Genomic DNA, 26,554 nt, shown 5'->3' with positions numbered 1-26,554 from the left:
GGATGGATGTTTTTTTTCTTATTAAGGCCATTTTTTGAAATATGGAAACATATTTACATTTTCCACCATTTTCTCCACTTCTCCAGACCTGAAAGTGTATCAAATGAAATTGCATACTTGCGTACAAACCCTGCATCCAGCTGGGCGTGCAGGAGGGGCTCGGGCGGCAGCGAGGAGGCGGCGGGGGCGGGGCGCTTACGGGCGGCGATCGTGATGGACGTGTGCGCCTTGACGTCAACGCCGGCGATCTCGCGAGCATCCAGGTAGGTGCGCTCGGCTCCGGGAAGGACGGGTGTCCACGCGCCCGCCAGGTCCGAGAGGGGCCGCGACGCGCCGGACGCCGCCGTGGTCTCCGTGTCCGTGCTGCTCTCGCTCTGGAGGGCCACAAGGTGATGACGTCACGAAGAAAGAAGGAATGATGCATTTGGGTGCACTGCAAAGTTTGTAAACGCGACGCTCTCGAACGTTCCCCGCAACACCGCAGACGACAACGCCGACCTGACTTGCGTACCAAAGTAACACAAAAGTAACATAAAAGTACCACTTAAATCATGAAGTCATTTAAATTCTTAAACTAAAAACGTTTGCAATGTAAATGTCGAAAGAAGAGTTGAATGTGTTATTTGTTTGCCTGCATGTGATGTCAGGTGAGTTTGTGCTGAGGCGTTATTTGGGCCGCTTGGTTAGCGCTAATACGATTGATGATCCTCATGTCAGGCCATTTGTTTGCGCTGAATAATTGAACTACCGAAAACAGCGTCATTTCTGTAACGTGGGTTGATGATCGCGTACATGCTAGAAGCATGGTATTGATGCTTTTTTCTTCATGCTCTGCGTTTTTAGTACTTTGCCGCCATCTTGTGGTAACTATAAGCAATTCATTCCCACAAATTTGTGGCAAAGGCATTTTGTACCAGTCTCAAAAATACCAGCTTCTGGCTTTCAAAAATTGTGTTTAGTCTTCAAAAAACACATACGCGTTAAGGTGTATTTTTTGTTGTTATCATTAGCTAATTTAGCATTTTTTGTTCGTCAGTTCACAACAACAGTAAACACATTTTGATAGCATGATGCAAGTTAATAAAAGAGGGAAACTATTTTGTGTACAGGTTTTTTTTCTTGCCATTTTTGATCTCCAAAGTTATCAAAATGTGTATTGCATACAATTGACATGAAACACTCAATTACTGATGTACTTAAGAACATTAAATTCAGTGCAGTACTTTTTTTTTTTTTTTTTTTAAACTTAAGAGTTGAAGCAGTACTTCTACCTTGACACAAGATTTGCGCTTTTTTTTTTTTCGGAAACCATCTAATGCGTTCATGCATCTGTGCGAACGCAAGTTTGATGTTCAAACTGCAGTGGTTTGTAGCCACGGCGACCCCACGTGCGTCCTCACCGTCACAAAGTTGTTCGAGAGCATCGCCGCCTTGATCTCTTCGATGCGTCGCCGATCTTCTTCGTCCAACTCCAGCGAGTCAAAATGGCCTTCCGACAGCTTCAAGATGAAGCTCTCTGGAAGGCAAACACATTTCGTGATGTCACTGCAACATACATGGCGATCATGAGTCGACCCGCAAAAAGCCTCACAGAGAAGCCATGCCCGAAAAAAAGCAGAGGGAGGCAGGTCTTCTCTTGTACTCGACTCAAAAGTGCCCCCTACTGACAGAAACGTATACACGCAATAACTCTGCTCTTGTAAAGTTGTGACAGCAAGCGAAGGCTCTCACTTTTGTGTTTCGGGAGGTCGCGGTCCGAGACGCCGGCGGCAGGGGATCCGCCCCGCAGCAGCTCGGCCACCCGGACGGTCAGCGAACTCCGACCGCTCCCGTCGCTCATCGCCGATCGATCCTCCGGGTCCTCCGGGACCGGCACGAGACCGTCCGGAAGCGACACCTCCTCGTCCGACGCGTCCGAAGGATGCGCGGGAAGCGAGGCGGGCTCCCGCTCGTCCGCGGCCGGCGGCGGTCCGACGGCAATGGGCGACCGAGGGGCGGCGCTGCAGCCTTCCGGCTCGGCCCGCCGGGGCGACGCCGTATCCCCGATCTCGACAGCGGGCGGCGCGACGGTGAGCTTTGCCGACGAGCTCACGCACGCGGGACCTTCTGCCGCTTTCTCCGAGCCAGACGACGACCGGACCGCGAACGGCGAGGAGCGAGCTCGGTTACTTGAACTCTCGGCCGAGCGGGGATTCGGGAGGGCGGGAGGACGGCGGGTGGCGACCGGAAGACTGCCCCGGCTGGAAGGGAGCGACGTAGCGGAGTCCGTCAACTCTCCTTTTGGAGGGCTGCCGGCTGCAATTCCAAAACAAGACATTATTAGGCTCAACAACATTAAACTGTAAACATCCCTTTACATTATAAAACAGAACGATGGGCTGGTTATAGAGGTTACAAATAATTAGTTACACTGTACATGTGCAAACTGTACAGTTTAACTGTACATGTGCAAATTTGAATTTTGGGGGTTACAACTAACCATTACTGTAATAATTGATTTTTGGTCCATAATATGTCAGAAAGTCAGCAAAAATGTTGACGCTTGTTTTCCAAAGTGAAAGCACAAGTTTGCAAATTTCTTATTTTGACAAAACACGAACATAATCAGTCTGCTTTCATGGAGGACGACGCAAACCGGAGAATATTTACTCTGCGAAGGCTGAAATCTGAAGACGTGAACAACTTTAACTTAAGCAAGGTCTCCAAATGATTAATCAACTATCAAAATAGTTGCCAATTAATTTGATATTTGTTTACTTTTCGTAATAATCACACTAAATATATATAAAAAAAAACAATAATGCTCTTTTTTTTTTTTTTAGTTTAATCACAATTTTTTTTTTATAATTTATCAAATCTGTGATTTAAAATGTGTTCACGGTGTTACCTTGACTTATTAATTACAATCATTCCATGACCAATTCAAGAATTTTTGGGATAAAAAAAAAGTTCTAATGGGCATCAATTATCCGCAGAAAAATGATCTGCCCGATCCCCACTGTAAAGATCGTGGAACATTAGCGACGCGAGAGGAAACAAGCTTTCTTCACCTTCGGACGACTTCGTGGGCGTGCGTCCCGGAGAATCCTTGATGGTGCTGAGATCGCTGGGGGAGAATTCCGGCTCCCTGATTGGTCCCCTGGGCGCAAACGCGGTCAAGATGTCGGCGGGCGATTGGTCAATGCCGAGGTTTTGGAGATACAGCTAGGAAATATAAAAGCGCCACACATCAAATACACTGATGTGCTTTGATGAAAAAAATGTAACACCTTTAAGGGCCTTCATGTGTGTTATTTTGATTTGATTCCCTTTTAAATGACACACTGAGCATTTTTTCCCCCAACAAGTTCCCACGTGTCTTCATAAAATCCCTGTCTGTAATGTTTTCGTCAACACCCAAACAAAAGCCCCGCCCCCAAACTCGCCACGTCGACGAGTCATGTACCACCTGCGAACTTCCTCAATTCACATAGAAGACAAATCTACAAAGTAAATGGAATACCTTTGACCGGCCTTGATTTTTCATCATTGTCATTTACGGTGAACCTTCACTGTTGACGACGTCAATAGCAAAAAATGTTGTCATTAACGGACGTCCCCACAAAATGCTTAAATACACTCCAAACTACGATCCCAAAACAATTATTTCTAACTCATCTTACAGCATCACCCTAAAAAAAATGTTTTTTCTGTGAACGCTTTAGTTTGGAAAGATATATTGAGGTATATTTACAACTTATACTAAATAATATAGCCAATTTTCACTCTTCTTAGAAGGACTCGGTCCTGGTTTCCTTAAACATAAGGAAAAGAACGCGTTTTTCCATTTTTCACATACCGGAATCCTCTCTTCGATGTTGAGGTCTGCCTGTTCGGCTGGCGAAGTGGGTTTGGAGGTCCAGTAGGCGGCGTAGTTCTCGACCTCCGAGCTGACGACAGAAGAGGACGCTAACAGTGACGCGCCCGCCTCGGAATTCGCCGTCGCGTTGGAACTCAGCATCACTTCGCTGCAGGGGTTCCCGTCGTGAACTGAAAGGAAAATTCAAAACAAGAGAAACAGCCAACTGAAAGTGCATCGTCTGTTCACAAAATGAATTTCAACCAAAAAGAATTCGAGTGAAAATGTCCTTTGCCGGTTTATTCCATCCGTAAGTCCTAGCTTGAATGGCGCCCTGTGTGAGACCAAGCCCTCTGAGTAGGGAAAATCTGCAAGTAACTGGCGACCCCCTAAAAAGGTTTATACTGCACTGCATTGTAATTGCTTATAGATGCCACAAGATGGCAGAAAACTGACTTTTGTCAAAACGAAGCTCCTCAACTCACTACAACAGAATTCCTTGGCACCAGATGGCCCCACAGCAACACTGTTATTGCCTTGAGCCGAGCACAAAAACATTGCAGGTGAGCTTTTCGTGCCTAGCAAACGGGGAATTTGTGAATGCTGAACCACGAATATGCGGAGGTTCACTGAACTCATTTTTAATCTCGCACCCGACAAATATCCCATAAAACATAATACTAGAACTAGAACTGCAGCTATTGAATATTTTTAGATCCATTAATCAAGTATTCGGGTATTAATTGATTTTGCATTGAGGCTTGATTTTTTTTTTGTCATCAAATTTTTCGATTCATTCAATCGATCATTTCAGAACACCAAAACTAAACGACGAATAAGCATTTTCAAAAGGCAAAAAAGTAGCAAACCCAATCTAAAAACAAACCAACTAAATATGAAAAGCAAAAAGTCAGAATGAAGTAAAACTAATGAAAACTCCCAAACTCTAAAAACCTTGTTGGGAACGCTCGTCGCTGGAGGGGATGACGGAGAGAGTCCTCGAGGTGACGGCGGACTTGGACGGGAGCTCTAGAAACCCCGGCGTGGACCGGGAGTGCGGCAGGAAACCGAGGTAAGACTCTTCCGCGCCGTCGCGCCGGCATCTCGGCGCGCTCGTCTCGCCTTTGGACGTTTCCGCCGTGGATTTGTTGCTCTGGGACAGCAGCTGTCGGTACAACAGCTCGCTGGCGGCGTCCGGTTGCGTGTCGCGAGAGCCGGAGGCGATGTGACCGACATCGGCAGCCTCGCCGACCGCGTGGACTTTCTGCGGCGTGAAAGTGAGCTCGCCCTCGGAGGTCGCGCTCTCTTGGGCCAAAGGGCGCTGCGACAGAGAGCCCTCATCAGACTCGTGTCCCGCAGAAAAGTCGGGACAAGCGCTAGCGAATCAAAACACAAACAGACTTTAGCGACAATGAATTATTACTAATCATTTTTATATAAAAAATCTTATATGACATTTTAACTTTATCTTTTATGAGCAGCTCCAGTGACTTGAAGTATTGTATTTTTTTTTTTTATTTGTTTGTGCATTTCACTTTATAAAAATATACAGTACTTACATAATATAATATGATGTAAAGAATTAAACAGTGCCTCACGATAATTCAACCACTAATTAAATATGCTAAAAATAAAATAAAATGATTGATTAAAACGGTACAAACACGGCACGGAGATGGCAGCTGTTCGCCATGTTGACAGTCGTGCTTAAAGTCCGCGGTCACATGAGGATCAGAAAAAAAAAAAAAAACGTCATAAAAGAAAACACCTGTGTTACGTCATCTTTCACAACTTTTTTTGGAGCGATGCAATCGATACAATAAACAGCTCACAAAACCTTTTCACAAAAATGAATCACTGACCTCATGCGGCTGTTTCCTGCGAGGCGCTCGAGTTTAACAAAACAAGCCTACACAAATTTATCTAACCTCACGATCTTCGCTCGTTATTGCCTAAAAAAAACCATCCAGACTTTGAATATAGACGATAATTACACCGCAAACTTGCTTGTGAGGTAACCGAGTACGTAAAACAGTAGGGTGAAATCGGATCGACTTCTAGCGCTGACATCACAAGATCAAGCAGGTTTTCGACCGAAACGTGGGCGGACCAAGACTTGCTGAAAACCATCAGAAAATAAGCCTAAAATAAATGAGAATTCTGCCTGCAGACAAAGTTTTTAAGTCCAGAATTATGGAATAAATGCCAATGTTCACAGCATGAAAGGGCAACTTTAAGCAGTGACACATTAACAATAAACTACAAAAATGCGGCAATAAATAAGCATTTCTTTTTTTTTTTTTACCTTAGAGGCAGAAATTCTGCATCGCTTTTTTGGAATAAGGAGTATTCTGCCACGCTGGCTTCTCCGGCGCGGTTCGCTGGCAACAGGGCAAGCGTCGGAGACAAAGCGCTGTCCTGGAACTCTGATCGATGTCACAAAAACATCAGCTCATTTTATACAATCCCAAAAACAAAAAGAACATTTAGGCTGTAAAAAGCTAACTTACGGAGATGCGAATGCGGAGGACTGCTCTTCAGTTTGCCATTCGTGTGACCGCCACGCTGGAAACTTCTAACTTTGTCCACGCTCATGTCGTCATCGTCCGACAGCTCGGCGGATTCCCACCCGGCTGGGAAACAAACACACACATAGGCGTAACATATGACAACATTTGTGGTCAGTACAGAACGCAACACAGATGTTGCCCCACCTAAAGGTTTGTAATTGCCTATAATAGCACAAAAGGGCGGCAAAGCACTACTTATGTCAAAATGAAACCCCAACTCACTACAACGCACTTCTTTGACACCAAAATACCACCAGATGGCGCTAAAGCAGATATTGTTATTGCTTTGCCCTGAGCGCAAGAACAGCGAATAGGTTTTTGTTTTTCGTCTTGCCTTTTCAAGAATGCTGAACCGCAAATATGCGGTAAATGCATAATCGTGAACGTATACGAAAATGTAGCATTGTTTCAAGAATCAGTCAGGACATTGTGTGCACTGTTGGTTCGACGACGCAACTCTGCACTATTTGCATATCTGTTGTTGACCAATACTGGCCACTCATGCCAGAGTAAGATCTGCCCCATTTGCACACTGACTGAGGAGTATCTGCAACATTTGCACAATCGACATTGTCCCAGATTATAGCGCTACTCGTCGCTTTAAACCGCATACACTCCTAGACGTCTCGGCGCGCTTTGCACAAAGGTCATTGAGCCGGACTATTGCTATATTAGTCATTCAAACTGCGCCCGGTGCTAGAGAACTCTACATGTTTTTGCACAATTGTCAAAAAAATACAAATTGTACCGGCATTACCAGATAACTAGCAACCCTTTATTGCTCAGTGGCTGTCTTTATGTCCCAAAAGTGTTCTCTGTCAATTGCCTCTCTGTTGTCGTACTAGAGCGGCTCCAACTACCGGTGACAAATTACTTGTGTCTTTTGGACATACTTGGCAAATAAAGATGATTCTGATTAAGAGGTCATCAATCCCTCCACACTGTGTTGATCATCGAGTTAACGCGATTGGTGGCAATGTTAGAATCTACTGTTGACGAGTTTAGAAAAGCGGCCCCAAAAGGCCAAAAATGGAGCACCATGACCAGAGGCCAAAAAGCGGCCTGTCAAGCCACCAACAGGTTGCGAACCGCATCCCAGCCAATTTACGACTCTTCAAACAACCAATTTGCGTCGCCAAATGTGTTTTGGACGACTTTGAGAGAGGGAAGCGAGCCCTTGCTGTGACTTAACTAAATAAGTTAGCGACGCGGCTAACAACAATGCTGCGTTAGCTTCAATGTTCATTGGCCGCGTTATGCTCAGCTCGGTTGGGCAAACATAAGAAGAGAGCAGACGACAAGGTCCATAGAACGAACATTAAAGGGACATTGAAGCCCATAAACATACCTTTGAATAGCACGCCTTTGTTGCGTTGAGGTTATTCCGGTTTTATTTTTATTTTTGTATTTCCGACACTGACGCGCGCTTCCGGGCTTCACTTCCGGTATCCAAGCAGCACAGTGGAAGTTTTTGCGAGTAAATGCTAAAGGAAGTGTTATACGCCTGTCTGCATTGATAAATGAATAAATGTGGAAATAAAAGTCTCTATTTGTATCAGTCAATATTTAAAATTTCCGTTACAATAGTTGAAAATTGTTTCGACTTTTAACGGAAGTAGTCTTCTTCTCTTTTGCTTTCTGTCGACCTCTCGAACGCAAACCATGGCCGACATCGCCCCCTAGAGAACCTGTGGGGAAAGTATACTGTAAATTATTATTTTTTTAAATTTTTGAATTGTTTGTTTTACAGTCAAAAATTACATTTTATATGTTTTATATATTATTTTTTTTACAAAAACAAAATGAAAAGATTAGAAAAATATAGGATATCAAATGTGATGTTAATTTATTTTCAAGTACTGCGGTGCCTTGAGATCCAAGTGGAATTAATTCCTTGACCAAGCAAGTAACTCAAATCACTCGTACCATGAAATCGACTTTCCTCTTTGAAATGAATGAAAATGCAATTTATCCATTGCAGCCTCGCCCCAAAAATAACACATTTTCTAATGTGCTTTTTTTTTTCTTCCAATAACAAAAAATGCACTCCGTGATATTGTGCTTTATAAAAACAGTAATGGCATAATTAAATGGAATTATGGATGGATGGGTGGATAAAAAGAATGCAACCATTTCGGTCTTTGCAGGAATTGAATGGCTATTGTGGCCTAGACCACCAGGGGGCAGGACAGGACAGTCAGACGGATACACTGTACAGTCGTCTCAGCTCCTCGCAGATGACAAAGAATACATGACTGGGGGGGGGGGGGGGGGGGGGGGGTCTTAAATCTCGTATCTGGAAAAACCCGAAATTCGGGCCACTCGTATGTCAAGGCGCCGCAGTAAAGGAATTTACGAAAGTAGCGTGCCTGACACGGGTAGCGTGCCTGAAATAAAAACTGTTGACGGATATGCCACTAGCGGTTATTTCCATGAAAGGAAGCACGTTCCTTCAGTAGAGGAAGTGCGCCGTTTCAAAAGCTGTGGCAGGGAGGTCGACATTTCGCTACAAGCGTCTCCTGTCGTAAATAAGTGACGCCGTGATTGATGGCGAGTGACATTGTTTTTTTGTTGAAAAAAGAATTATGGCACTTTTTCGGCTGTGACAAGAAAGACCCATGCAGTTTGTGTATTGGCGGCAGGTTGTTTTGTCCAACTTCCTCCCGGCAACAATGAGAAGATTTACGATGTCGGGGCAACGCTTTGGCTTTTATTTCATATACAAGCTGACGTGAGAACGGAACGACAGCGGCGCACACATTTTAGCGAGAAGGAAACACACGGGGGGGCGAGAGATGCGGCTAAACAACGTTTGCAACAATCTAGAACGTTCCGCACAGCAAACCTTTGGGAAGGATTTTTTTTTAAAAATTGTGGGGGAGGGTCACGAAAAACCCATTTAACCGGTGTACGCACACAGCGACAATTGGGCCAAATTCCAGCATTTGCACACCATTGCGATTGAAGTCAGCAAAGGCCAAATTATTGGATGTCCCTGAGAAAGAATCCTGATTCTGTGGTGTGCGATGTGTTGACAACGGCCAAATTCAGGTCACACACTTACTGATTATCAGGCCTCATTTGGGCCTTTGCCCCCACTTCCGATCAGAGGCTCGATTATCGGATGTGCCTGAAAGATTGTCCTGAGCGATTATCATGTGCGTGAAAAGGGATTTTTCCGACCCAATCTCGAAAAGGAACCACTAGTAGACCAAAACATAAAGTGAAACAATTCCCAGATAATACACAAATATTAGAAAATAAAAATGAGAAATATTCGATGGAAAAATACACAAATAAGACAAAATATATTTACGAAATATTAGCTGAAATACATATATTTGAGAAAAAATACAAAAACAGATGAAAAATGAAAAGAAAATATATTACCATAAACGGACAAAATATTAGAAAATACTACAGAAGAGACTGAAAATATTTGAACCCCCCCCATAAATATTGGGCCAAAATACACCAAAATATCAGATTAAAAAAAATCCATAATTAAAAAATGAAACAAAAAAATATTGGATATACATAAAATTAACAAATATGAGAGAATATGCAAACAAATAGATAACAAATACACAAAATAGAGAAAGAAAATACAAAAATATTCGGCAATGACGCCATAAGCGGTTTCATCTGCGCGAGGTTTTTGTAGTTAAAATATAACATAAAATGAAATTAAATTTAAAAAAAGGCTGCAGCTGATTGGCCGAGTCAATCTCTTGCCGAACAAAAGAGGAGGCGACTATTCATCCGTCCCCCATCAATGAAAGCAAAGCAATCAATCCCCTAATTGCGTTCCGAAACTCATTAAAAGGGTTTGGTCCATTTTTCAACGAGACGATTGCCGTGTTCATTTCACAACGCGGCAAAAGCAATTCGGCCCGAGACGCTAAGAATCTGCACTCCATCGCACAAACGTGTCATTCTTTAACTCACCAAACATTTAGAGCGTGATTAATGGCCCCTTCCTGGATTTGTCTGAGTTGCATCCTGAAGAATTTGTACCTCATCTTCTATCCTCCTAACATACAGAGAAAAACATTACTCGATAAAGACATTACTGACATTTTCGTGAACCCAGAGCGGATCTACATCATGAAATAAGATGAAAGAAAGAAAATAATTTTCATCATCAATAACAAATAGTAACATTTGTCCTAGTCATCTAAAAAATTATAAACATTTTGATTACATTTTGTTTTGTCTTCAAGGAAAGTAACGCAGTGACCACAGGCGCCCTCTATTGACCAGCCACTACTAGTGCAATTGCCATCGTCTCGCTTGTCATTCTTTTTTGGATCCCTCATTTGCAAGTCGACTTCAACACCCTTGTTTTCTTTCGGTACCTTTCACACAGAAAACAAATCTTACAATATCACATCAATATTACCACAAATCACATACATCACAAATATTATACAAAAAGTAGATCAAAATATTCAATTAAAAATGCTGTAATGTGCATGCCAGGCCAGTAGTTGGCGATGTCACATGATGCGTGGGTTTAAAATTTGATGCAAAACCCCACCTACACACCCCGTAAAAAAAAAAAAAAAACACTGTGTAGTTTTTAATAAATGAAGCTAAAAAAACTTTATGTTATGATTTTGAGGAAAGAATGAATTGTATGCACGTAAAAAAAAAAAGGGCTGTACCATACCAAAGTGTGTCAAAAGTGAAGCGCCGCAAATGCTTTCCGGAAAGTGTTGGCAACGTTTGACTTTTCGAGACCATCGGATGCGCCCTCGAGGGTTTGATCTCCACCGGCTCGGGGAGCCCCCCACCGTTTCTGTGCAGCCGACAGCAGGCGGCGGCTGCGAGGACGTGATGAAGGCGCCCTGCGTTAGCATGAGGTCATTTCATGCATTATTCAGCGTGGAGATAATCGGCCGCCTCGTGCAACGACGAGTGGCCCAAGCCACCGATCTGCACATATTAAGTGCACGGGCGCCTTTTGTGTGTGCGCTTTTGGGGTATTTTGCTGTTGATCTACTTGTTGAAGCTTTTTTTTTGGCCCCTTATGGTCCCACTTATTTATATATATTACACTACCCTCTGGTGGCTAGGGCATGCACATCAGTCGGATGAACTCAAAATCACGGTGCACTTCCAAGTGTATCGCAAACGTACACTTGCAAAGTAGTGGAGTCATAATTAAAGTATGTACAGTATTTGTATGAAATATCCACGAATATAAACAATCAAAGTAAATCGAATCTCGGTACTGTCATGAACCGAGGAAACCCTGTTGTTTTTGACTACCTGTCCACGGCCCGCCCGTCATGAAACCGGAGATCCATTTTTGGGCCCCGACCCGCCAGTTGAGGAGCCCTGCAACAAAGGAAACCGCGTTTTGAAATCTGGGCGTTCGCAGCCGCCACGAGGAAGGCCAATTAGCGCAATCGAACACCAGACGCGGAGCACGGCTGCGCTCAGCAACTGGACACTCGCTGTGTTAGCGTGCGCGCGCATAACGTCAACGCGCGGCCGGAACGGAAAATAAAGCGGAATCCGAGACAATAGAGTGTTTCATTAAGCCAGATAACGGCCATGGCGTGTGCGCCGCATTTCATTAGCATAGATAATAACGAGGGAATATTTAGGAGAGGGATGGCTTCGGTCGCCGTGGCAACCCGGATCCGGCAGACAAAAGGGTCGGAAATGCTCGCCGGGGGATGGAGAAGGAAAAAGGAAAGCGTGTGCACGTTTGTCCTGCGGGAGATCCTCCTTTTGTCCCGCCATGATGGCCATGCTAATGTAGCCCCACTTAAGAAAAATATTAAAGAAAAAGGGGGAAAAAAAGTCCATCAGCGCATGTGGGTGAATTTCAAATGAAGACGAAAACGAGTCTAAGACGTGACCTCCTTTATCCCGTCCGTTTCAGGGCAAAAAGCGTGACCGAGGACCCGGACGATCACGGGCGTGCCACTTTTCCGACACGACGCGTCGGACAAATACATGCATTCATCATGTTTGACCACCAGCTGTTGTTGTTCTCAAAAAGCTCAAGAGAAGAAACAAAATGAACAAAAATGCGTCTCTTTTGGAGGGGTTACTTTGCGGAATGACCGGAAAATGGGTGGTTTGCTTACTTTTTTTTTTTATGTACAGTACAGTACTATAAAGATATATGACTCAGGCATAAACAAAAGAAATTGTCAAATATGTTGTTGTTTTGTCTGTTAAAAAAAAGATATATTTTTCCTTTTACTAAATTAATCACAACATGTTGAAATTGTTTTGTTTTTTTTAATTTAAGATGTTGACATTTTGTGTGGATGGCTTGAAGGATTTGTTTGTTAAACTGTGTTTTCTTTTTTCTGTAAAGCTGGGGGGGGGGGGGGGGGGGCATAATAAGCTGTGGCGTCACCCTACACCTTTTCGGTCGACTTCTAAACCTAAAAAAAAAAAAATAATATTCCGCCCTTTGTTCACAAAAAGCAACTTGGTAAGTCAGCTAAAGTCTCCATCTTCACTTTGATGCTGCTTTTTGCCAAACATTGCAAACAGATGCACCCGAATGCATCACAACAGTCACACAAGATTCCGGACAAAGTCATTTGTTCACAAAAAGCAGCTTGGTAAGTCAGCTAACGTCTACATCTTCACTTCGGTGCTGCTTTTTGTCAAAACGTCGCCAACAAACACGACTCAAAAGCACTAACCCGGTCACACAAGATTGAAATCACAAGTCATTTGTTCACAAAAAGCCGCTCGATAGGACAGTGGACAAAATAACGAGAAAGCTCGTCTCGACTTCTTGATGACATTCGAATGACCGCAGAAGACAATCGCGCACACGCCGGCAGACGAGGTGAAAGCAGATGGCGGCCCATACGGACGTGGACATTCTTCTAACCCCGACGGTCCACGAACGCGGCGCCGACGTCGCCACCGAACGACTTTCCCCCACGCGAGAAATTCGGGATCGCGTTTCGCTTCGAGCAGCCCTCGTCTCGCCATTAGCGTTTGATGATCTTTTCATCCAGTCGCTCGTCTGTATTTCACGGAGATGTCCGAGTCCCGAATACGAGGAGGACGTTTGATCGCAAACCACAGATGGCGCCATTTGCCTTGGATGACTTTACGTTATCCAAAACCGAACAATTTGGACTTGTTGCGAGCGGACGGCTAAGGTAGCAGTCTACGTCTGCGCTCGGTGCTCCTTCTTGTCAAAGGTCACGCTCAAATGCACCACACCAATGTCACAGGATTCATTTCCAAGGTCTTTGTTCACAAAAAGCAGCTCGGTAAATCGGCCGAGGCACGGGGAGAGGGCATCCCATCCAGCGCTAATCCTTCGCCGCCTCATTGTGCCGACAGACTCTAAATACGCGCTAATGGGGCACTTACGAGAGCGCCCTTTGAAATCTACCCGGTGACAGGCGACGACGCAAACGTGATGCATTATTAATTTAATTCATTTGAATGATTTCTTTTTTTATTGTGATATTACTTATTCGTTGAAAGGCCCTACGTGAATACAAATAATGACGAGCAACATTATTTAGTATCCAAAGTATTCAAAATATTGCATATGCGGCAGACGGACCACGGACGTACATGATCGAGAATCCTTGAATCATCGTTGCGCTCATTTGCACATTTTTTTCCTCAACTTGGTTAATTAAAATGTATGTGTTGATTTGTCAGTCCTTTATCTCATTAAATAATTGTTTATTTGATTTATTGTAAATAAAATAGGTGTTAGTAAAAACAAAACAATTTTACATATATTTTTTATTTATTTATATTTTACACATACATGTAACAATTTGAAATTCTATTAAATATTTGCTGAATTGATGACTAATTATTAATAATAAAAATACAAAGCATATTTATTTTATTATTAAAATTAACTATTTTACTGCTTGTTTTTTTGTTTTTTTGACCTCGTCGGTCAATTTGAAAACACCCAATGTGACCTTCACATTATTAATATTCCAGAGCGCAGTCTGTTTTTTTTTTTTTTTTTGGGGGGGGGGCTCCAGAAATTGATCGGCATTTATCTTTATTGCGCCCCTCTTGCATCTCATCAGGAGGTTTAAAAAGATGAAAGGGGGTCGAAGGCGGGGCAGAATTTGCGGGTTCAATACTAGCAAAGGAGCGTTTGCCAGAGCTGGTGACAAAGCACTTGCTGTGCCCCCCCCCCGCCCCCCCGCCCTCTTAGTTCCCCGTCGACCCTGGCTCGTTCCCGGGTGCCCGATGCCGCCGTCCCGGCGGGCGCAGATGGAGCAACCGTGACGAACATATTCCCCGGGGTGGGCGGCGGGGGGCGTTCATGGGGTGGTGAGTTGGTCAGAGGTTAGGGATCAGATCCCCAACTGACCCCCCACCTCCTTCCTCCCCCGTGTGTCTGGGGACGTCCAAGGAAAGATGACGCATTAAGCCATCCATTTATGCTATTAATGCAAGAGGGGCTGCGTCTGGGAGTGTGGGTGGGGGGGCTGGTGTTCAGCTGGCACGTGCGACACGCACGCGCGCGCACGCACGCACACAGCACAGTTGAAGAATTAAACAGGTTTTGTTCCTTTTTTGTACTGAAGCAGGACAAAGGGCAGGGCGGCACGGTGGCGTACCTGCCAACAGAACAGGAACATTTGTGATTTAAACAAAAAAATCGCTTCCAGATTATTTGTATTATTTGATCATACACATTCAACGAAGACTCTTGCTAACAACCCAAGCTAACCGTGGCTCCTCCCTGACATGCAAAGATCCTAAACGGTCGAGATGAATCACTTCAACAAACTGTACTTCATCGGCACAAATTGCTACCTTGACTTAACAGAAGTACGGCAATTCCGCTGTAGAACCAAAACCCTGAGCAGAAATAGATTCAAGCAAACTTTTTTTTTTTTTTTTGCTACGTACAACGCTGCTGACTATTCTTGCTGATGTTAACGTTCACTTCTGAATATACTGTATAGTATGTATCTAATTCACGTACAGTTACGGCATACGCTGGTGTCGTAAATACGGCGTGTAAATGGATATTTGACATTTTTGATTCTCGACTGCTGCTACTGTAAAACCTGAATTTTCCAATTGCGGGACTAATAAAAGTCTCTTCCAATGCTTAAATAGAGGAACGCCTACCCCGCCCCGCCCCCAACACACAAAGTCAGCAATTAGACACGGTCTCATCAAATGTGTGCAAATGATGTTTACCGAAGTCTTTGTGCTCGCAGTCAAGTTGCTCATCAAGCTCAAATGATTGCGTGTGTCTGACTGCTTTACACACGCGCACACACTCACAGAGGTTTTTCATGCATATGAATGAGCGGCCTGCTGTGGAGAGGTGGACACAATGGCAAGAAAGGGAGATTATGAGGGGGAAAGAGAGCAGGTGCATACGGGGGATGGGGGGGGGGGGGGGTCCTTGCTTTACATTCACTCACTGTGAATTCATTCGCACGGTCAAAAAGGCCACCGTGTTTGAGAGGCCTGTCAATCAAATAGCCGTCCATTTTCAATGAGTGTAAATCACCACTTTTTTTTTTATTTGTATGACTATTTATTTGCTAACTGTCCATCAAATTAATTGTAAAAAATGCAAGCAGGAGTGTATAATATCGGAAATGTTTTGCGTGGCCGTGGGCCCCCGTTTTCGAGAGTAGTGACGCCCCTGCCGGAGCTGGTCAACTTGAAGCGAAGCCACGCCCCCTTCCCGCGGCTCACTTAACCGCGCCCGCACGTCGACGGCCCCGCACGCTGGAACCTGGAGGAGGAGGAGGAGGAGGAGAAGCTCCCGCAAGGGCGCCCATGCTGAGCCCGTCGCGATGGATTTGGTGCAGCGCGGCTACTTGTCTCCGTGCGACCACACGTTCAATTTCTGGAACGACTACCTGGGCTTGTCCACCCTGGTGGCCCCGCCGAGGCGGCCCCGGAGCCCCGACGCCATCACGGAGTCCCCGAAAACCAGGCTGGCCTCGGACGACTCGCCCTACGAGCTCCGCGAGCGCATCTCGCCGCTGCGTCGGCGGCCGCCGCTCGCCGGGGACGGGGACCGCGCGCTCGGCTGCCCGCCGATGTGTGCGGAGGCTCCGGAGGCCCGCGGACGCTGCAAGCGGGCTCCGCGCGGCAAGCCCGACGCCAGGCTGTGCGTGTTTTGCCGCAATAACGGCGCCCCGGAGGAGGTGTACGGCAGCCACATTCTGAAGACGGCGGACGGCCGGGTGCTGTGCCCCGTCCTGCGGGCGTACACTTGCCCGCTGTGCGGCGCCAACGGGGACGGCGCGCACACCGTCAAGTACTGCCCGCTGGCCGCCTGCAGGGAGCCGCCCGGCGGGGGGCACGACGGGGTCGCGCCGGCCAGAGGAGGCAGGTCGCCGGGCGCCGGGCTCAAACTCTTCTCCTGAATTCTCCGCCTGTCCGAGGATTTGGGAGGTTAGAAACGAACTTTCGTGACGTTCCCAAACATTCCCAATCGCTAACAAGAGACAAGGGCATCTCGTTTCTCTGATTGGTTATCCCATTTGAACACAATGAAGTTTAATCCGGATCTGATCCAGATTGCTTGCACATTTGGACAAAATGTAAGTGGAACATGTTTCAGACTAGAGACCCAATTTTCCACTTTTTTGTTTGTTCGGAGTGGGGGGGTTGACACAAGTGCTGTCATAACATGTTCCAAAACTTGATCTATTGTTTGAGCTCAAATAATCTTTGTCATTTTTGGTTGTGGTTTCCAATTTCAAAATGATGGATGATGAATTGTCAAATCACATTGAATCCAGATCAGATCGTGATTATGTGTTTAAACCAAATATAAATGGAACGTGTTGCGATGGCTAATAAGAGACAAGATGTTTAAATAATCATATATATCCCCTTTTTTCCCCCCCACACACGAGTGACATCATAATATGTTACAAAACATTCCCTACCATTTAGACGAGGTCAAATCATCTAATTTCTGTCATATGTTCCCTCGTGTTTGAACAAAATGACCCAAGTGTGTTATGTTTACACTGTGTTGTCAAACCGAGTTGAATCCAGTTCTGCACATTTGAAAGTAATATAACATGTTCCGATGACCTCTAGAGACTAAATGTCGACATAATCTTTCTGGCCAATCGTATCCAATTTGAATGAAGTCCCCTTTGTGTACACAAAGCCCAAAACTGTAATGTCAAAGCAAACTTCATAATCATAATATTTCTGTCAAATCTCATTCACTTTGAAGTGTGCAATGTGGACACTGAAATGTCAAACTAAATTTCATCCAAATCCCGATTTACACCAAATGTAAATGTAACATTACAGAGACAATCCAGACTAATCCAGTCTGGATGAAAGTTGCTGTGTGTACACATAGTCAGACGTGCTAATGTCAAACCAAGTTTCATCCGGATCTGATTTCAATTGCGGATGTATGACAAATGTAAAATGTTCATATGGCGTATGACACAATTGTTCAAACAATATTTCTGTCAAATCTTATCCAACTTGATTAAAATGTACTGTGTGTGTACAGTGATGTCAAATCAAGTTGAATCCAGATTCGATCCAATTCTGCACATTTAAATGAACTATAAATGTTAAAAGGCTGTAATAATATGTCCATCCTATCCAATCCAATTTGAATAATTTTGCAATGTGGACGCAGGGTAAACATTTTGTAATGTCAAACCGAGTTCAATCGGGATCTGCTCCAATTTTCACATTTGGACCAAATGTTACATGTTCAAATAGAGACAAAATGTTGAAAAATACAGTCTCTATCTCAGGCCATCTTATCTCATTGGAATGAAGTGTCTGACCCACATGATCCGGGTCTGATCCCTATGGCACGTGTAAACGCAGAATTTATCCCACAGTGCCAGATTGTGTTTTATTTTTGTTGTTGTTGTTGTTGTTTTGTTAGCCATAAAGATGACTCATTGGCAACACATGCTGAAAAAGCCTTGGCGGAGGTCTGCGACGTTTTGACCTCGAAACCGTCGGACGCTCTGAACGGACATTTGCAAAAGAACCAAAGCGCCGGAACAGATGAACGATGACCTCACGACACGTGCCGCACTCCTCGTGTGAAATGAAAGTCGCGAACGCCTGAACCGACATCGCACAACAAATACTTGGAATATGCTCTTATTTTTGGCGGTGTTTTGTGTGTGTGGCCTCAATGGATGTCTTATATACGACTTTTTCACGTGGATCGTCTTTTGCATCATGGAATGTAAAAACGGTGCAGTTCAATCACAAACCAGATTATTTTCTAAATACGCTGTGTTGAATCTTGTAAATGTTTCAAAAAGCTTGACAGAAGCGACATTCCAAAGTCTCAGTGTGCTAGTAGCAAAGGTTTTTTATGCACTTATTTTTACCTGCGTGACTGGCGTGGGGAATATTCAAAGTCCATAAACTCTGAATAAAAAAATGTGCATTTATGAGAGAAACATCAACGAGATGAAAACATTAGGATAGCTTGCGGCGATAGCGCGCCACCTCGTGATCAAGACGCCAACGGTGAGTGATAAGACCGACAGTCGACCAGCTATACAATATGCCAGATTTGACGACTAACATTGAATTCGAATTCCTGAATTCATTTGTCTTTTATTTACAATTGAACTATGATTTTTGTTTTGTTTCTTTTCTTCAAAAATGTTCATGTCAACATGCTTGTTAAGGCGTTGCACGCGCTCATATCAAGTTAACGCTCGCGTGTCAAAGCCAAAAATATATATACATATTTAGCAGAGGATCATTTGATGCACAACATAACATTAGCAGGTAAGCAAATGTAGGGGGGAAAAAAACAGCTCCATGAATGCAGCTCATAGAAAGTGTGATTTTTAAAAAAGTATTATTTCCTCCCAACTATTTAGTACAGTGTCACTACTAGTTCAACAAAGCGGGCCTCGTACTGTACGGTGACCTGTACTTTGCTCGCACGCTTGCCTGAGAAGAGAGCGAAGAGACCAACCTCGGCTGTCTTCACTGCAGCAGTCTGCGATTGGCTCGCCGGCTCTGACGTCAGCCCCGCGTGCGCGTGGGTGGGGGTATGCGTGTATATCAAAATGTGCGTCGCGCAGCATCCGCGAGCTGGTGCAGTGCACAAACGCTGGCTCCTGCTCAGCCAAGGTGTGCAAAACGAGGGGGGACTTGTTGTCAAAACATCCATTTCACTCCCATCAAGACAAGCCCACCATCATGAGCTCCTCCGTCTTCCGCCGTCGACCTCGCGACGACTCCAGAGTTTCGTCCCCGTCCCGGTCCTCTCCCGCAGCTCCGGAGTCCCGCGGGAGGCTCCCGGGGCCGTCCGTCTCCCCCGAGAGGAGGGACCTGGACTCGCGGCTGCGGGAGAAGGAGCAGCTGGCGGTCCTCAACGACCGCTTCGCAGGCTACATCGAGAAGGTCCGACTCCTGGAGCTGCAGAACCGGGCGCTGCTGGCCGAGTCGGAAGGGCCGCGGGGGCGAAGGAGCCGCCCGTCCCGCCTGCGGGCGGTTTACGAGGGGGCGGCGCGCACTTTGAGGGCCGAGATGGAGACGGAGAGCTGGGAGAAGATGCAGATGGAGGCGGCGAGGGAGCGCCTGAAGGAGGTTCACGAGAGGGCGAGCGAACGTTGCAAGGAGGAGGTGCGGCGGCGGGAGGAGGCCCGGGAGGCCCTGCTGCAGGCCCGGGAGGAGGCGGCACGGGCGGCGCTCTCCTACCTCGACGCCCGTGCCGCCGTGGACTCCCTTAGCGACGAGATCGTCTTCCTCAACAAGGTCTGTGGCTGTCCTTCGCCGTTTTCAGACGGGTCCTTCACTTTATTTGCAGAAGGCCCGGCAGACTTCGGAACAGAAAACAGACCGAAATACTCACTAAAAGTTACCTAACAAATCTGAAGTCCCCTGAAACGTACCTAAATAAATACTGTTACATGTGCCGAAATAATCCCTAAAAGTTATCTAAATACACTTCAAATCTACCAAAATACTCCTAAATGTTACCAAAATAAATACCCTTAAAGCTGCCAAAATAGTCCCCAAAGGGAACCAAAATCCTCATACATTTACTGAAATAGAACCTAAATACATTTTTTTTTTCCTGGAATGAATGAAGGGTATTTTGTTTTGATTGTGAGTGTGGTCACGCAAAGAATGAAACATCAAGACACCACTGTGGTTTCTTTGCATCTTCACAACATATCTAGAAAAGCTCTTGTCCACTATAAAACAAGTTTATTTTTAGTCGTAATAACAGCGCTTCTTTCTTGAAAAGTGCCGCAGGCTGTGTCGAATGTTGTTTTGATGAAAAGTGGCCTGCAGACGGTAGTTTGGACTCCCCTGCCTGATGTCATTTCAAAGCCGCGTGACATTTGCAAGGTCTTCGCCGAGGAGACCGCGGAGCTGCGGGCCCACCTGGAGGCGGCCGACGTCAGCGTCGGGGCGGCGGCGGAGCGGCCCCCCCGACCGGGGGCGGCGGCGCGGGACGTCCGGGCGCAGTACGAGCGGCTGGCCGGCGAGAACGCGCGAGCCGCGGAGGCCCGGTTCAGGAGCGAGTGCGCCGTGGCGGAGGACGCGGCCAGCAGGGACCGTCGGGCCGCGCTCGCCGTCCGGGAGGAGACCGCGGAGTACCGTAGGATGCTCCGGGCCCGATCCGCCGACATCGAGGCTCTCCGGAACGTCGTCCGGGCGCTCGACGAGGAGCTGGGAGAGCTGGAGGAGACGCAGGCCGGAGAGGTGGACAAGTACCAGGTGACCTTTCATCCCCTTTCACACAAACATCCCGTAGCAGAGTGAGTGAGAAATCCAGCGGACTTTTTTACAGAACCCAGCCAAGGCGGGATCATGCCGTAGTGTCAAGCATTAAAACTTCATGTCCTCGTTACAGGTTTTCCGCTATTCTTCTTTTTAAAGAGCCGACATCCCAAATGTCTGATACGACCCTAAAACATTTCCAGGTCAAATTTGTCCCCACTCTTCCATGTTGGTACAGTTCACACAGAGACCCAGAAAAATCCTTGCGACAGCACATATTCATTTTCCTGCTTCTGATATTATCACAGAAGTGGAAAAGTCTTTGATCTCGTGGTACCTGCTGGAAAGTTATCTTGTCAGTTCTATCAAATACAGTACAGAGAAGGCGGTAGAATTTCACAATTTGTTCCATCTTTCGATTATTTCCTTTTACAAAGCTGCTGTCCGTCTCTGTGACATTTCAGAAGGTGGAACATTCACAGGCTGACTTCGTTCCCACATTCCGTGTTGGTACCTTTCACACAGAGATCCCAAAAATGTGCCGCAATAGAGCCGTAGAAGTATACGCAGCATACTTTTACACGGAACTCAACAAAGGCGGGATAATGCCATAACACACAGCAAGAAGTGAGTGTAAAAACCCGTTCCGGCTTCCCGCTTTCCCTTTTCACGCAGCCACCGTCCCGCCTCTGTTACAGCTCAGAAGGTGACAAATTCCTGAACATGTCCTTCAGAAACGTGCCAAACATAAACTAGCTTTTGGATTCAAATATACTGTGCACGATGGCGACGCCGAGTAAATATCTTTTGCGGAGCCGATCAATCGGCGAATTAGGACATTCAAGCCGATCCGCATAAAATGCTAATTATCGGCCGATACCGATGAGGCCGATAAAATCGGTGTAAAGTCTCAGCAGAACACGACGACTTCTTCCTTCCCAAGTCCTTCGAAGTTTCAGATGAATATTTTGGATTGCGTTCCCAGACGAGGATCGACCAGCTGCAGCGAGACACCGACGACGCCAAGCGGGAGATGGCGCTCTACATGAGGGAGTACCGAGACCTTCTCAATGTCAAGCTGGCGCTGGACATCGAAATAGCCGCGTACAGGTCAAACGCAGAAACTTTAACACGCACACACACACACCACACACCTTAATTGTTGGCTTGTCATTTTTGTAACAAAAACTCAATTTTCCAAATAATTAAAACTAACATTTAAAGGGTTGAAATCATAAAAAAGCTGAAAGAAATATATAAATGTACCAGGAATCAAGAGGGAGTATTTGGAACTCCGTAAACAAATACTAATGCAGTCAAATTAATGTTGTTGCTAATTTTTAACACATCCAAGACTCCAATTGCCAACAATGTCCCAACACCGTAACATCTATCTTATGAAAAACAAGTCACTTTTTTTTTTTTTTAGGTAATTTAAAAAAACTCAATATTTCTACAAAATGAAAAATAAAACTGGCATTTAAAACATTGAAATCTTAATTATTATTATATATTTTTTTTAAATCATGTTCGGTAGTTGTCAGCAAGTCTGAAGTTGTTTCTGTAATTCATGAGCAAAAGAAAAAAGCAGAAAAATATACCGAACTGTGTTTTTTCATGTTGTTTTTTAAAACTCTATAATTAATTCGATAAAACTGGCATTTAAAGGTTTAATTATTTTTGTTATTGGCGCTATTTTCTCCATCCGCTGAAATCTTCCCATTTTCGTCTTTTTAGGAAACTTCTGGAAGGCGAAGAGCTGCGGCTGTCGTATCCCTCCCTTGCAGCCGCACGCTAAGCACCCGAGCGGCAACATTCAAACCGCGACGCCGCGTTTGCAAGCCGTCTTCAAAATGCCATCCGTCTCAAGACACCACAAGTCCCCCTTCTTCTCCACACATTGTCACTTCAAGAAAGATTTAAAAAAAAAAAAAAAGAAAAGAAAGAAAGAAAGAGTACAAAATAGCTGCGCTGCATGAAGCATTGTTGTTGTTAAAGTCCAAACAGGAAACTTCGTACAAACACTTGAGCAATTGTTTGTAAAAGGGCGCAAATGACGCTTGGACTTTAAGAACTCCGTAGTCGTAGTAGCAAAAGAGCCAGTGACCCTGAAACATTTATTGACATCGTCTTCTGCATTTACACACATTTGCATCCAAATAGCGACTGAAAATCAAACGTGTAAGTGCAGAGGAAGCGTAATCGTCGCTGGCGTCTTCACTGCGAAGGTTTTGGGTTTGTTTGTTTTTTTTAGCCAGAAATTCATGCTAAGCTAAGCTAAGCTCCAACACGAAACGGAATTCAAACAAACTGTAACCGCAAGCAACAAGCCCAATAAAAAAAAAAAAAAAGAAAAAAAAAAAAGAACTGACTTATGACTCACTTTTTATTCCCCCGATGTACACATTATACCAGCAAACAAAGTCTGGCTTTCACAAATGGACGAAACATAACAAAACACCTCTCCCTGTAAAGGCAAAATAAATGAGGGTGTTTATATTTTTAGTGGCCACTCGAGAGAAATGTATTTTCGTAGTACATTAAAATTGCCCTGTTTGGACCCCTTGCATTACGTAACAATTGCCAGCAGAGTTGATTTCTTCCACCAGACATTTTAGAACTGTTCAAATAAAAACATCTCACCAAAAAACTGAGTTAACTAAATTATTGAGTCACGTTTTTGCACATTTAATAATAATATTTGTCAACTTAAATAGTTAAATCAAACTATTAAATGTTACACCTAAATGTTAAATCTAAATGCTAATTATATCTTAATTTTAAATGTAAATTGTAATGTAAAAGTGACTCAAAAATCCACACCATTTTTTTTTCAACCTTGAAGCTAAATGTGACAAAATGTTGCTGTTGTTTTTAGCATGAGTTGCTTTACAAAGAGAAGCCTATACATCTTACACATTCTGCCAATGTATGTAAACTTATGAGCACAGTTGTGTGTGCTCTGCGAAGTAGAAGTATCTGTATTTCTACGTAAGTACAGAGTGTGAGTACTTTTGCAAAAAAAAAAAAAAAAAAAGTTCTAGGGGTCTTGGTTTTTATCAAACTATAAATGACAAAACTCACCGCAACCGATGGGGATAGAGTCTCGAGGAAAGGTCTTTCCGGGTTCCACTTCCGATCACTTCCTGGTCAGAGGACACCCACACACAAGATGGCCGCCGCCTGTGGACGTTAAATGTTGTCAAACGTCAGCGTGACCCATTTGTACTGGTTCAACTTTATAATAGCGGCCGTGTTAAGCGACTAACAAGGCCGACAAAGCTACTTACAAACGGCGACAGCGATGTTCCGAGGCGTGCGGGTCACCCGGCTGCTGGCGCCCAGACAGGCCGTGCTGGTGGAGCCGCAACGCGGGCGAAAGTCGCGCACCGACCCCGTGGCCAAGTCCAAGCAGGGGCGAGTCAAAGTGCCTCCCCCGGTGGACCCGGTGGAGATGGTCGTGCTGCGAGAGAGATATGGCGACTACAGGCTCATCATGAGGGCGCTGCGGTAGGTAGCCAGGCTTTACACTGGAAAACGACTCTTAAGACTTAGTAAACCTTTATTGTGGTTGTCGTGGTGGGTGAAGGCTGTCGTGCTAATGCGAAATGCTAAGTGTTCCAATGGGGTTTGAGAACGTTGCTTTCCCCATAGATATGAAGCTAGATATGCCAGCGTGCTATTGCAGCACGGCTAATTGACGTGCCTACGTGGCGGCCATGTTGGGGAGGTCAACGTTCCCATCAAAGGCAATGCATAGACATTGAAATTGAGTCGTAACATGCTCATTTATCAACCGATTTTCACGAGATTTACTTTGTAAACGCTCAAGAGTTTGATATTAATTACGAATTAAGTATAATGAATTGAATATATTTGCCTTAACACTTGATCAAAATAAGTGTATATTTGCATTAATTTACGCTTTGATATAATTTTCTAACTTTGAAATGCAATGTCCTTTTTCTGTTTTAAAATATAAGTTCATTAAGTTTACATTTTAAAAATATTTGTTTTAAGTTTGAATCAATGTTTTAAAATGTAATTGTTTTATTAATTGTTTTTCTTAGTGTGCATTTCCGAGCAATTTGTTGAAGTGTAAGAGTGCTTTTAAAGGTGGAGTTAGTGAGTTGACAGCTTTTTTTTTTTTTTTTTTTTTTTTTTTTTTTTTTTTTTTGCGGCACGCCTTTCAGTGTGGAGTTCAAGGAGGAGGTTCTGCGGAGGAAGTACGAGGAGGAGACGGGCTCCATGGCGGAGGAGCGAGCGCGGCAGGAGGCGGAGGAACACCAGAACCTCATGGCCTTCAACTGCCAAGAAAACCTGCGCCTGCTCCAACTACGGTGAGCGACCCAATTCTAATACTTCACTTGGACGCATTTCGGGTCAAATATGTACACGCACAAGTAAACTGCTAAAATATCATACCATGTAACGTAACACTTTGTGTGCTTGTTTGTGTTTTATATCCAGACTTGTGAGGATCCAGAAGGAAACCGAAGAGGCGGAACGCAAGAAGCTGGAAGAGGCTTTCCAGCGAGAACACCAACAGCAAGAATTCATCAAGCAGAAAGAGGAGGAAATAGCGCAGTTGCAGGTACGCTCCAATTCCACAAACAATACTTTTAAAACAAAACAAAAAACATTACCTGTCTTTCACATTGGTCGTTTGTTTGGTTTTTTTGGCCACAGGAGGACTCAAAGAACTTCATCACGTTGGACAACTTGGACCGACGCATCGAGGAAGCGCTGGACAACCCGAAGAATTACAATTTTGCTGTGGACAAGAAGGGCAGAGTTGTCAAACAGACAGTTTTGCACTGACAACATGGGACAAAAAATACCAGCAAAGTGGATTTTGATGCATCCCCCCCCCCCCCCCCCCCCCCCCCCCCCCAAAAAAAAACAACTTCCAGCTGTTGAATTGTCTGCGTATGTACTTGTAATTTTCAACGTAATGCCAATAAATTAATGTAGACTCTACTGACTTGGTTTTATTTGATGAGTGTGTAGTGTTTTAAATCGTTAGCCTAATAGCATAGTAGCCCAAGTTGTTGTTGAAGGTTTTCAGAAAACAAAGGAAAAATCTACAAGAGCCCAGTTACCTCCGTTCCACTTTGTGTGACTGACAATCTACGCAGATATCATCCAAAAAAATACTAATATTGTGACAGTAAGTTGAAAATGACTTGGGCATTTATGTTCTTAGGCTAAAAAATAGTCTTTGCAATACAAGTCGATTCTATGTTGAAGTCGACATAAGAAGCAAAAATAAAGTGATTGAGTTAATAAACGGGTTCACTGGCACGCCAAAACCAACAGAGGGCAGAAGAGTACAAGCAGATTGGATTTTATTTATCAAACTAGTCTCGTTTTGTTTAGTCACCGAAATCTTTTTCCTTGATTTAAAATGAACAATAACGTAGATTTGCCTTGATTGTTT

The 26,554-nt window shown here is 44.6% G+C and overlaps 4 protein-coding genes across 7 annotated transcripts in view; 3 read left to right on the top strand and 1 right to left on the bottom strand.

The window, feature by feature from the left end:
- Positions 1-10,761, bottom strand: part of alms1 (ALMS1 centrosome and basal body associated protein) — a 19,574-nt gene extending 8,813 nt beyond the window's left edge. For 2 of the 4 annotated variants that reach the window (XM_061695408.1, XM_061695411.1), the window contains exons 1-10: positions 10,613-10,761; positions 10,357-10,441; positions 6,349-6,471; positions 6,144-6,264; positions 4,793-5,214; positions 3,839-4,029; positions 3,051-3,204; positions 1,732-2,295; positions 1,401-1,516; positions 118-374 (exon numbers count right to left, since the gene is read on the bottom strand). In XM_061695408.1, coding sequence (XP_061551392.1) covers positions 118-374; positions 1,401-1,516; positions 1,732-2,295; positions 3,051-3,204; positions 3,839-4,029; positions 4,793-5,214; positions 6,144-6,264; positions 6,349-6,471; positions 10,357-10,363 — 1,955 coding nt within the window. In that variant the 5' untranslated portion in view covers positions 10,364-10,441; positions 10,613-10,761. Of the gene's footprint in view, positions 1-117; positions 375-1,400; positions 1,517-1,731; positions 2,296-3,050; positions 3,205-3,838; positions 4,030-4,792; positions 5,215-6,143; positions 6,265-6,348; positions 6,472-7,756; positions 7,823-10,356; positions 10,442-10,612 lie in introns of those variants that run through there. The other 2 variants (XM_061695409.1, XM_061695410.1) reach the window with 2 other exon arrangements.
- A 5,429-nt stretch (positions 10,762-16,190) lies between these two features.
- LOC133412613 (nanos homolog 1-like) lies at positions 16,191-16,901 on the top strand. The gene has a single exon (XM_061696069.1). It carries the CDS (start codon positions 16,206-16,208, stop codon positions 16,782-16,784), a length of 579 nt encoding a protein of 192 aa, XP_061552053.1. The 5' UTR covers positions 16,191-16,205; the 3' UTR covers positions 16,785-16,901.
- A 2,621-nt stretch (positions 16,902-19,522) lies between these two features.
- neff2 (neuronal intermediate filament family member 2) lies at positions 19,523-22,912 on the top strand. Its single transcript, XM_061696901.1, has 4 exons — positions 19,523-20,139; positions 20,740-21,111; positions 22,100-22,224; positions 22,852-22,912. Exons 1-4 carry the CDS (start codon positions 19,582-19,584, stop codon positions 22,910-22,912), a joined length of 1,116 nt encoding a protein of 371 aa, XP_061552885.1. The 5' UTR covers positions 19,523-19,581.
- A 1,353-nt stretch (positions 22,913-24,265) lies between these two features.
- mrps26 (mitochondrial ribosomal protein S26) lies at positions 24,266-25,991 on the top strand. Its single transcript, XM_061696068.1, has 4 exons — positions 24,266-24,624; positions 25,308-25,454; positions 25,585-25,708; positions 25,804-25,991. The coding sequence occupies exons 1-4, from the start codon at positions 24,419-24,421 to the stop codon at positions 25,933-25,935; spliced, it is 609 nt and encodes a 202-aa protein (XP_061552052.1). The 5' UTR covers positions 24,266-24,418; the 3' UTR covers positions 25,936-25,991.
- The last annotated feature ends 563 nt before the right edge of the window (positions 25,992-26,554 follow it).

The sequence above is a fragment of the Phycodurus eques genome, chromosome 14 (assembly GCF_024500275.1).
Source record: "Phycodurus eques isolate BA_2022a chromosome 14, UOR_Pequ_1.1, whole genome shotgun sequence".
In the NCBI taxonomy this organism is placed as follows: Eukaryota; Metazoa; Chordata; class Actinopteri; order Syngnathiformes; family Syngnathidae; genus Phycodurus; species Phycodurus eques.
This window is presented reverse-complemented; position numbering and strand designations above follow the sequence as displayed.